Consider the following 12,834-nt stretch of genomic DNA (forward strand, 5'->3'; position numbering starts at 1 on the left):
ACTGAATATCATAGTCTATCGCCTTAATCAATATCTAGTCAACTCTAAAACACCACATATATGCAATGGCATGATAATATTATTGTGACATGTGGGGTATTCACCGGGTGTTTCCAGAAATTAGACGTAGATGCAGCCAAAATCGACGAAGGCCACTGTCGTTTTTCCATACCTCTGCAGGCAGTCTGTAAGGGCGATCCGACACCCCACACAGCTCTAGTTCACGCTGGTGACGACCTCGAGCACACCCCTCGAGTCCAGAGATGTAATCCGAAGACATGCAGCGATTTCTTCGGTCGTTAATTCAGAAAAGAAACCTAGTGCGCTCTGCCTGGCTACGTTAGCTAGCTGTTTATATTTGCACCTCCAGGAAAATGGCGTATTTATATATATATATATGGCGTGTGTTGCATTGTGGGTAGCTCGTGACGTCACTGTGTGTGAAAGAATAAAGGAAATGTTCAAATTTGGGCATTTTTCGCCCCGATGGAACCTCACGGGTGCCTTACGAGACACACACATTCAACACGAAAATGAACCTCCTCAAGGTCCTTCTGCAATTTTTTGGCGTCCCAAAGATTTTGCCGCCGCTCGCCAAGTTGCTGCCGGAGCCTGAGAAACTCCACCGGCGGTCAGACGATGGCTTCGATGCACTCACGAACGGCCCGATGTTGTTACGATCACAGCCGAATTTGAACATTTCCTTTATCGTGTGTCCATCGGGTGTCCATTTGGGGACAGTGTGACAGGCGCTTTAGGAGACATTTAGTGTATTGAAGATTTTATATATTTACCCAACAAATGCAAAGCAAAGAAAAACAACGACCACACACACTCCACTGTTGGAGTCCACTGACAAAATGTGTGACGATTCACCACATGTTTAACAATGTATGCAGCATGCCTATATCATATGTCTACACAAAAAATATATACATGTTAAAACCTTTCTTTCTATATGTTTAAGGTTCTTAATCATTTGAAAAATCAATAAAACACTCTTTCTAGCTGTAGGGAACATAAATAAGATGACGCGACGATGACTTGCACTTTTCAAATTTTCCGCGGGTTTCCCCTTTCTTTATTTTCTTCAAATCTACGTGTTTGTAATCAGCGTTGATGGTAAATGTAGTCGTTTGTTGAATCCTCTAACATCTCCATCTTCAAAGTTCTGTTATTTGCACACACACCTCTTTGAACAGATTCCAGCCTTTGTAAATAATTAGACGAAGTCAATTATCGAGTCTTCAGATTCAAGTTTTAAAAGTTATTTTCCTAATAAGACCCCAGTCTCTTTGTCTGAAGGAAGCAAAAGGAGATCAGAGAGGGATCAGATGAAAACGTCTTTGTTGATTTTCATGCACCCGCAGAATAGCTTCATGTATAATTCACCGTGTTGTCGGCGCCACGTTGTCAGCTGAGTAAACACAACGCACTTGGACTGCATTAACTAGACATGTGACCTTTGTAGCCCGCTCGCGCTGAGCATATGCAGTTGAGTGATATATGACAGCGATGTTTATAAGTGCTTCTAAATTTGAATTTCCAGTAGAAAAAAATCCACCCACAGAAATCGAAACGTGACATTTAAATCCCACGAAAGAAACACATCATCACGTATTGATGTTGACACCGTGTCGTGCACATTGCGGGAAAGAGATGGGATGCACCCATGGATGAAATGCAATATTTCTATTGTCACAAACACGCTTTTTTTTTACTTTCTCATTCCTACACTATTATTAAAAGCTGAGTAATCTATTCTTTATGGTCGTTGCCTTCCCAAAAAGTCCTTTGAAGGGTATTGGAAACATTCCCCCTGCGGGCTCAGAGTTGAATGAACAGCCGCAGTGGATTATAATTCAGCGCGCCCAGTTGAAGTTGAGAGTTAATACTCTCGTTTTCTACTTTCTCTTCGGACGGAGGACTTGTTGAAACCGACTTCTTAAACAGCTGTATTTCAGGCCTGAGACCTACAGTTAATCAGACGGCCCGGCAGCTTAATTGTGTCCTGCGGCTAGATTTATCATCCAATAATTACGATCACTTACGTCTGTCGGTCCGCCGTTTGATAGGTATTATCGGGTAGGAATAAAGCGAACACACAGAGGTCAGATTTACAACACAATCTGAGAGTTATTTACTACTGGTGTCCTTTCCTAAATGATTTTCATCCAACGCTTCCCCCCTTCATCCATCCTCCTCTCACGGTCTCTTTTTGTTCTCCTGTATTCAGAAACAGCATTGCTGCGTCTGCGGTGTGCGCCTTCAATCTCAGCGCCATATCGCAGGTTTTCAACGGGCCCTTCAAGTACCAGGAGAACTCCCGCTCAGCGTGGCTGCCGTACCCCAACCCCAACCCCGACTTCCAGGTAACGAAACACACGGAAACACTGACACACTGAATCCAGATCAGATGCACGCTGAAGGCTCTTGGAGCAGCTTGCAGTGCTGTTATGTTAAATGTCTGTTTGTTTTCCATGTATTGTGTCTTGATATCTGTCTGCTGATATCACACGTGGAGCTGCTGTGATGCAAGTTCAGACTCGATCCGACCATTCAAGTATTATCGTATCGTATCGTACGAAGAGGGTCCATTTTACAAAAGGATTGCACAGCGCCTGCTAAACCTGCACAACAATACGTTTCTGAAGTTCAGATTCTTAATGATCTTTTGTTCATGCTTGAGGGGATCGAAACTCAACACACTAAGATATAGATATAACTATTTTTTATCTTTAATACTTTTTTATGCATGCTTTTCTGGATGGCGCAGCTCCTAAAGATAAGACAAAAACAAATGGTGTGGTTTGAAAAGTTGTGCGGACATACGAGGAGATTTTTAAATGTTCTTCCACATATACTCGTTTAGGCAATGTAAGGGGCGGATGAGTTTGAGGTCAGAGCAGATCATTACAAAGTTAAGAACAAAAGAAACTATGCCAAGAAATGTTATTGATCGGTGCATGCATGATTTGTGGGTGGATGTTTTCTTTTAAGCTTTTATCCTATATATGTAACTTCATGTTATTTTTCCTTATCATGCAAAAAAACCTTTCTTTTAAAGTGTTAGTTAGCAGTTCTTAGTGCTAGCTATCTTTTAAAGTGTTAACAAGTCTGCTTCGAAAAATAATGGAGGCAAAATTGGGACTATTTGAAAAAAGTGACCGGGAGACGTCTCCACCATCTCCAGTTGGAATGGCACCGATTGAGCGCTGGACGCATGCCTTAAGTGTGTGTGTATCCATCCGGCCTCTTCCTCTCCTTCAATCACCGCCCTCTCCGAACACATTTACCACCGCTCGTTATAAATCCCGTCCTTTTTTACCGTGGCACCTTTGCGGTGTTTCATAGCCTCGTTATCGGAACTCCGGTCCCCTTTCTAATAAACTGTCCATGTTTCGCACAAGTAGCACTTTATGATTATGTTTCATGCCCTCAGTCTTAAAGCTGAGAGCAGTGCCAGGTCCTTTCATTCAGAGACACAGAGGGAATGTCTTATTAGCCCGAGTGTCTCTCGGTGTTAGCGCTCTTAGCAGATAGCGAGGGAGCTAATCCGCGCCGCTCTCCGCGAGGGATTGAATTCCCTCTGAGGTCCCGCTGCCAATCTGTGACACACGCCTCACTTCCACACGTTCCCCATCACGGGCCCTCTGTCATGTTTCTGTCAACCCAGCAGCCCGCGGAAAACGCTATGGAGAAGTCACACACACATTATCTGTAACGACATGCAGGAGAAAGGGGATGCTAGCTGTGACAAGAAAAAGCACGGATCTATGACTTAAAGGCGATCATGTCTACGTGTCTGAAATCCCCCTACCTTCCAGAAACCCATTCCTTCTATCAGACCACATATTTATTCTGCTTAGCATACTGTCGGCACATCAAAGAGCAGCTTCTATATACCATAAGCTTTTATGAGGCTGTGTTCCTGAAGGATAAACCAGGATCAGTTCTCCCTCTCCATCCTCCTCTCTCTCTCGCGCTCCGGCACACTACCTGCCCCTCACCGGTGGACCGACACACACTTTATCTCGGTTTCAGTGACATCTTCATCAAGCATTTGTCAGTGTTGGAGGATTAGATTTACGAGCACAGGATTTATGGCCTGCCTCGTTCTTTTTTCACCGCCCCTTTGTTCACACACACACGACCGAGGGAGACGATCACCTATAAAAGCCACATACTATCCTCTGTACACAAATACGCCCTCAAAAATAGGTGGTTGTTGATTGCTGTCAAATAGGGATAATTATCACCGTGAAGCCATCGCTCGACGACGCACACACTGCTCATTGATTGAGGACTTCACGCCCGTTCTGTCTGCGGAGAGAAACGCCCCTGTATTTGAACCTCAGATTGATGCCGGCTGTGAGTCATGTGCGTTGGGTTTTCGGAGCTGATACCGTCTGTGTTGTACGGGGTTTCTGTCACACTTTAATGGCTTAGTTTACAAATGCGTTCATTGGAGATGTCCATACAGGAACGATAGTTTAGAAAACACTAATGGCCTTTAAGTGACATTGATTCAGGATAGCTAGCTGGCCACTGTGTACATTTCAATCCATTGAATTTTGACCAGACAAAGCAATAAATACAAATGTATAGCACCTGACATGATACTGGAGGTTGCATTAGTTTACCAGCTTACGTTACGGTACAACTAACGCCAGATCCATGCAGCAACGCTTCAGAGTTAATGCCAGCTCAATCCATAACATATTTGCAATGTTTTAATAGTTAGTCTATTGAGATATTGAGCCATTAATACGTGCACACATATAGTACGTTTTAGTTGGAGTCCAAGCCAAATGCTGCTGGAAAGTTTGATATATTTCAGATACAACAATCGAGTGCTTTTCTTTCAATGTTACGTATGTTGTCGTTGTTTGTTTTTGGATCGGACAAGGAAGACCACAGGAGGAAATTATTTTTTTAATTTTAAGCATCCACATGCAAGGACTACTCTTAAACAAATGTGTATTTCGGTAGTTGGTGGACAATTGTGGAATTCTCAACACAAGGATCTAAAGCAGGGGTGTCAAACTCCATTTCATCGTGGGCCACATTAGCATTATGGTTGCACTCAAAGGGCCGGTTGTAACTATATAAATATACTAGTGCTGTCAAAATTATCGCGTTAACGGCGGTAATTAATTTTTAAGCTGTGATTAATCTGATTAAAATTGTAATCGTTTGACAGCCCTAAAATATACATATATAAATACATAATATATATGAAATAATGTATTATATTATTGCCTCTGCATTGGATTTGTATTGGATAGGGTAATAACTTCATAATTAACTACTTCTGAAAGCAGAAGTCTAGGGCAAGTCTCTTCAGTGCGCATGTCACAAAATGAGATGCATTGTGGGACATATAGTTTATGGGCAACATGCTTCTGTAAGATAAGATAAGATAAGATGGACCTTTATTTATTAGATTCGCTAGTTTAACAGCAACAGGGTGAGATTGAAAAACAAGACAGCACAGATTCACACAGATTAATAAAATTAAGGATAAATCAAAGATAAAAATAAGAAATAATTATAAAATAAGAAATTAATTCAAATGAACATATAGATATTCTGTAAAGTAGCATGTAATCGTATAATAAACGTATTATATTCTTTGCAAGCTCTTGCGGGCCACATAAAATGAAGTCGCGGGCCGGATTTGGCCCCCGGGCCTTGAGTTTGACACCCCTGATCTAAAGAATTGTATTTGTATTTTTCAGTTAAAGAAGTTGTATACATTAAGAAAGATGGGACTATATGAAGCAGGATGTGAATAAGTCCATGTACTCTGGTCCTTCATGTTTTTGATGTCTTTGATGTGATGTCTCCTCTGTATTAGCGGGTGCCATTGTTATTGTTGTTATTATTATCATCATGTGTCGCTTTCCACCTTCTTCTCCAGTAGGACTTTTCTTTTCCTTATACATGTGATGTTTTGTTTCTTTCCGTTAACCGTCAAGTGGGAAATAAGTATTTTTGTGTGTTTCTCTTAGTGTCCTAAGATACTGTTATGTTTGGCTGTGAAAAAAAAAAAAAATTATTATTATGATGAAGGGCAGACCATCTATTTGTATTTATTTGTTTTTTTTAGAAAGGGGCAGGTCACAAAAGATGTCATTCTTCTCCCTGCTCCTCTTCGCTCAATGGCAGAGTCATGTTCTGTGGCAGTTATCGTACATTTGGTTTTGCGTCCCACGAGCACTGATGAAATGTTACCTGAGATATTACCACGACGCTGACATTTGAAGTGACCTGAAAGCAATTTAAACAAAAGCCCATTTGGCAAAAAGCACGATGTAATACATATTCCTCCGAGGCACTTATCATCCTGGCGCAGGGGGCTGATGATGAGCGGGCGTGTTCGACGGGCCCTCAGCCAAATGGAGCTTCTGTCCCTCACCTTGACTGCTCTGAGGAAATCACCACATCTGTCTCTCTGTCCATTCACACGTTTCATAAACCCTCGCTGCTCAGAGCACAGCTTTGTCTCCGTGTGACACAAATACAATCAGCCTCACACTCGGACACACGCACACACGCACGCACACACGCAATGCAAGGCCGAACCACGAAAGGAAACATATGTTATTATAAAACCCTCACACACACACACCCGCTACATGTATCCCATAAGCAAGAGGCGGAGTGTTGCTTTCCCCCGTCCTTCAGGGCTTTAATCTCCCGTCTCCCGATGTGGCGAGGGCGCTGATCCGTCGCCCATCTCGGGGAAGTCCACCGTGATTCTCTTCTGTCAGCCCAGGGAAAGGCGAGGGATTGATCTGTTTAAAGCGTCCGTTTCTTCTGCAGCCAGTCAGCAGGAACTAATCTGCAGCCAAGGTCCAGTCTCCGCTCAGTGCGACGAGTCTGCGCTCGGTTAGCCCGGGGCGAAACAGCTCAAAACAAAAGCAGTGCCAGTCGTTTGGGTTAGGGTAATTGTCGTGCACGGCTTATTTGAGTTTTCTCTGCTCCGCGTCTTGGAGACTGTTCTTTGTGGACGGGGCCTCGCTCACTGAGAAGGACACACGTGGTTAGCTGTAGTCATCCAGCTCTGCCTCAGCTGGCTTTGTGGTGCACTTAGTCCCATTCTGCTCGTGGAAATAGGCTCTGCATTCCCACGCTAAAAAGCATGACACATGTCACAATTTGACATATTTCTCAGGCGACGCAATGCTTTTTAAAGGGGTTGAAGAAGTGAAGGATATATAAAACACACAAACCTTTCAGGACAAATTGTGCTACAGACGCATAAGGGAATATTCCTTTCTGTTTCAGTATGTGCTTCATCTTCATAATGCAGCCTTTCTCGGTTTAATATTCTTTGTAATGTTGGTTGGAAGCTCTTTCAGCTTGGAAAGCAATATTCAGATTTCAATTACTATTTGTTTCACATATAAAAGAAATGACAACTAAATAAATTAACACTTTCTGTTGTTAAAAACCTCACAATAATACTCTTATTTCTCACCGTTAACTCCCACGTTGACACTGTTCTTTTTATTGCACTTCTTCTTATTAAATGAATTATCTAACATATTATATTACACATTATAACAAAGTGCCTCCGCACGGACGCTGCTTCAGTCGAACACACTCTACTGGGACTCAGAACGACAACTTAGAGTCAACAAAACCTGATAAAGACTACTTCTGTGTCGATGAGATCTACCTATTCAGATGAGTCTGTTCCTGTTGGAGTCTCTTTCTTGTTCGAGCGATACGGCAGCATTTTCTGTAATAACATGAATAGCAATAATAAAGCTCTGAAGATGAAAACATTTTTAAAGATATTAGATCGTAAAAATGAGCAATCGGAGGCTTTATTATTAGGGTACCAACAAAACTCACCAGCAATATATATGCGTATGAGGAAGAATCTAATAAAAGAGATAACTACTTGCTCAGTTAAACACTCTTCTTCTTGACTCCAGTCTTCAAGTCGTGAGGATAGAAAACTATTACAATGATGCTGCGATCGACTTTATAGCCTCGTCCATTTAATCAGTCGATCCCTCTTTTTCATATCTCTGGTGGCACAAACGTCTTCACGTAGCTTTTCCTCCCAAAGTGCTCTGAGCTTTTATTAAGGCTTCCCTTCCTCTCTGTTTCCCCTCACGGTGAGCAGAGGTGGGAAGTAGTGGAGTACAAATACTTCGTTACTGTACTTAAGTACATTTTTCTGGTATCAGTACTTTACTCCGCTACTTATTTTTCTGAATACTTTTGACTTTGACTTCTTACATGTTGAACTCAAATACCTGTACTTTCTACTTCTCACATGTTGAACACAAATACTTGTACTTTCTACTTCTCACATGTTGAATACAAATACCTGTACTTTCTACTTCTTACATGTTGAACACAAATACCTGTACTTTCTACTTCTTACATGTTGAACACAAATACCTGTACTTTCTACTTCTTACATGTTGAACACAAATACCTGTACTTTCTACTTCTTACATTTTGAACTCAAATACCTGTACTTTCTACTTCTTACATGTTGAACTCAAATACCTGTACTTTCTACTTCTTACATGTTGAACACAAATACCTGTACTTTCTACTTCTTACATTTTGAACACAAATACCTGTACTTTCTACTTCTTACATTTTGAACTCAAATACCTGTACTTTCTACTTCTTACATGTTGAACACAAATACCTGTACTTTCTACTTCTTACATGTTGAACACAAATACCTGTACTTTCTACTTCTCACATTTTGAACTCAAATACCTGTACTTTCTACTTCTTACATGTTGAACACAAATACCTGTACTTTCTACTTCTTACATGGTGAACACAAATACCTGTACTTTCTATTTCTCACATGTTGAACTCAAATACCTGTACTTTCTACTTCTTACATGTTGAACTCAAATACCTGTACTTTCTACTTCTCTCATTTCCCAAACAGCTGGTTCCTTTAGTCTGAATGTGTGTTGGTGCGTGGTCATTATTCTTTAGAGTCACTGCGTGCCTATTGGTTGGAACACGATCCGTGTATCCATCACTTCCTGGTCTTCTCTAAAGAAGAGGGACCAATGGAAACGTTGTCATGTTGCCGTTGGTCACCATGGAAACATTCATTAGCTAACAATGACATTATTGTTCTATTAATATAAAGGGAGGTCAGGTACTCTTTAAAGCAGCTGCTAGTTACGGGTACTTTCTACTGAAGTACACTTCAAAGCCTCTTTACTTTTACTTGAGTAAAGAAGTGTAGTCAGTACTTCTACTTCACCAGAGTATTTCTAAACACAAGCATCTGTACTTCTCTGCAGTGCGGCACCATCGACTCCGGCTCCTACGTGAACCTGACGGAGAGGAACCTGCCGGACGCTCAGAAGTTCCTCCTGATGCACGAGGTGGTCCAACCCGTGGTTCCCGTGCCCTACTTCATGGAGGACAACGTGCGCTTCACGCATGTGGCGGTAGACGTGGTGCAGGGCAAGGACACGCTGCTCCACATCATATACCTGGCTACAGGTGGGTTTATAGTGTGTGTGCATGCATTGTGTTTGACTTACACATTGAGACAGTATTTGTGTCTACATGCTGTACATATGTCTGTCTCTCTTTTGTATTAATTCTGTGTGTGATGGAAGTGCCAGCTGTGCATTTTTCACTTTTTATTAACCCTGAAAACACTTTCTAATTTGAGCAATGGCCTCCTAGCTACCAAAGAAGTGTACATAGTTATACAGTATGTGGAGTCTGGGAAGACTGAGACCCAGCATGGCCAGGTACCGTTAGCAAGAAGTACACATACAGTAGTTCCTATATGAACATCGTGCTGTTGACACAAGTGATAGATCATTTAATCATTTCTAAAATGGTAGCTAATGTAATAAATCAAGTGAAAATGAGAGGGTCGTTTTCTTCTAGATGTATGCATGCTTCTTTTTGCAGACGCAGGTCGTCCTCTGGGTCCCACGTTATGTCCTATTTTGCTTATCTCACACATTTCTATATCAGTTTTTTTGTGCGTTCACAGGTTTAATATTGAAGGTTGTTTGCCAGCACTGTCTGCCAAATCTGCTCACATCACACCTCCAGTCTTGGAGCAGCAGATTAGCATAGATTAGCATTTTAACTCTTAATAAATAATACCCAACATAGCTTTCTAAATTCAAGCTTTAATTTCTACTTATTGTGTCGTGAATACTGATTGTTTTACACAAATAAGTTTTATCTGAAAGTTGTTTTACGGGGCCTTAAGACCTTGAAAGTGCAGCCTTTGCACATAAAAAGCAGACAGAAAGAAAGCAATATATATGTTCTTCTGAGGAGACTTCAAAGCTCTGTCCTCTGATCCCAGTTTGATCACTCCTTCCCTCCATATGTCCTCCACATGCACCGACAGAACACACATCACTCTCATGCCATCGCTCAGAGAGAGATCGTAGACGCCATGAAACAGCCAACAGGCGTGTGTCAAAAGGAAACACACACACACACACACACACACACACACACACACACACACACACACCCTTCCATGTTATCCCTTTCCGAGCTGCATGGCACCACCTGCTTATCAGGACGCTGTTTGATCACATTGTGATGTTACACTTGGCAAAGACACACTATCAGACACCAGCGTACGGTGCGTGTCCGGTGTTATGATAAAGCAGACAGTATGGATTATGAGAGGATGTTCTGAACAGAATTGAACTTCACCCCCGATGGGAAAAATGTCAATATGACCGTCCCATTGTTCGTCAATGTTATGTTAGGCTATCACACACTCTCTCACACACACACAGCCCGTTCCAGTTCACCGGCTCCATGCTCGACATCTCCCTGGACACCTCCCCTCTCATTGTGTGCGCGGCGCTGTGATCAGTGTAGCGTCGGAGCAGAGCTGCCCACACTGCAAGTTCCCCAGACACTAACCAGACGCTAATGAAAACATCTGAAATCCTGCCAAAGCTATTGGGTAGCGCATACTGTACCTAATCACATGCTATTATTAACGCTTAAGCGCACCCTGCTGATTGGGGTCGCCGTGGAAACGCTGAAACCTCCAACTGGAGGTCCGAAAACGTCCAGGTGTGGAGTTATGTTATTCTCCCCTGCCCTCATTAGTCATTTCGACTCTGCAGCGCTTTTCTCTTGAAGCGAACAACATTCAGTTTAATGCAAAAGCCTTTCCTGAAAGTTTCTTGGAGCAATGTTCTAGCTAATTCCACAGCGGAGAGTTAGAGGAGGAACGTGCCTCGAGAGTAAAGAGGAATTACTACTCATTACATATGACTCATTGAAAAAGTAATTACATTGCTTCAGTAATTATAAGAGTTTCTCGACACGCGGGATTAAAGAACACGACGTGTAAGACCCAGAACTAGAGCTCTCAGTGTGCAGACATTTTTTACATATGTGAAAATAAGGCATATACCCCCCCTAGTGATTCGGATCCGCTCCAACATGTAACGGCTTCTTCTTTTGCGTATGCCAGTGCTTCTCAAAGTGTGGTCCGCGGAACACTGGTGGTCCGTGAGCGCCCCCTAGTGGTCCGTGAGTATATTGGTACAATTTCACATTTTAAATAAAATAATAAATTAAAGTTTTACGCACTCTCGCGGGAATATCTCCGCAATGGAGCGAGCTTACGTTTCACTTTCGATTGTAGGATATAGCCCAGTGCAACACCTTCGTCACACATGTTGCCACTTGTTTGTACCATTTTCAGGCGATTTGTAATCTGTTCTAGAAAAACGATGTGATTTTGGATATTTGTGGAGTTAGTTAGTTTTTATTGGTTAAGTGGTCCTTGGTATGAAAAAGTTTGAGAAACACGCTATTCCACTACTCCACGTTTTATGAATTTTGAGCTAGTGTTTCTTTCGTTATTCTGTAATCCTTAAGCATGTCTGCCTGCCTCTAGTTCCTGCATGTTAGCACTTGTCTATTCACTGAAGCCACAAAAACATTATCAGTGATTCCATTCTTCAGATAAAAGTGAAGTAAAACTATAAAGATACACTTCGTAAAACTAAATTGAACATAGTATTTTGAAGATAAACATTACAACTTATTTCACTTTAGGCAACTATAGTATTTGTTTAGGTAGTTAGGGAGAACATATCGTGGTTTGGGTAAAACAGCCTTTATAAAGTGCTAGTCGGTGTCGCAGGCCCGTTCTGACCCAGAGAAGCTAACATGAAGCTAATAACCTTTGATAAAGCCCTTTAAGAGACCAATAACATTAACCAGCTCTCCACGAAACAAGAACCTTATTATCAGAGTTCTGAAGGTCGCCTGATCTGGTAATTCTCATTACTGTAACAAGTGACTTAATAATGCCCAACACCGCTCGGGGCGATACTCAACTTTGACATGCCTTACTTTGAAACCTCGTATTAGTAATTCCCTTTCCAACGCTGTGCACCCAATTACTGTTCCTTCACCCAGGGGACCGCATGTGTTTTAGCCCTCCAAAAAGAAAATGCCCCCCAACCGCATCACACCTTCCATACGAATAAAGGTCAGGCATGTTCACGATGACGTGGGTTTCAAAAAGTATAGTGGAGTATGGCCCACAAATGAAACGTGAGCTTGTCTCGTATTGTACTTCTTAAATATATCTGTAAACATATATTACACGGTAATGTGTTAACAAGCCCACTTTCAGTCAATTCAAGTTCTAACAAATCTAAGTTGATACAAAAAAGCCCAACAACCTTGAAATACACCCGTCCTATTTCCTCTTATGATAATCTGAGGCTTCTGTTTTAAGGAATGAGCGGCTAACTAAATAAATGAAACCCTACGGAAAGCTGTCATGTAGGCTGCTGCATCGTTTACTTA

General features: G+C 41.9%; 1 protein-coding gene across 1 annotated transcript in view; it reads left to right on the forward strand.

Annotated features, from left to right (window-relative positions):
* sema5a (sema domain, seven thrombospondin repeats (type 1 and type 1-like), transmembrane domain (TM) and short cytoplasmic domain, (semaphorin) 5A) overlaps positions 1 to 12,834 on the forward strand; it is a 193,603-nt gene that overhangs the window by 87,022 nt on the left and 93,747 nt on the right. Inside the window, exons 9-10 of the mRNA XM_071206974.1 lie at positions 2,237 to 2,372; positions 9,306 to 9,510. Of these exons, the coding sequence (XP_071063075.1) occupies positions 2,237 to 2,372; positions 9,306 to 9,510 (341 nt within the window). The remainder of the gene's footprint in view (positions 1 to 2,236; positions 2,373 to 9,305; positions 9,511 to 12,834) is intronic.

Source organism: Pseudochaenichthys georgianus, chromosome 20, assembly GCF_902827115.2.
Source record: "Pseudochaenichthys georgianus chromosome 20, fPseGeo1.2, whole genome shotgun sequence".
NCBI classification, from domain to species: domain Eukaryota; kingdom Metazoa; phylum Chordata; class Actinopteri; order Perciformes; family Channichthyidae; genus Pseudochaenichthys; species Pseudochaenichthys georgianus.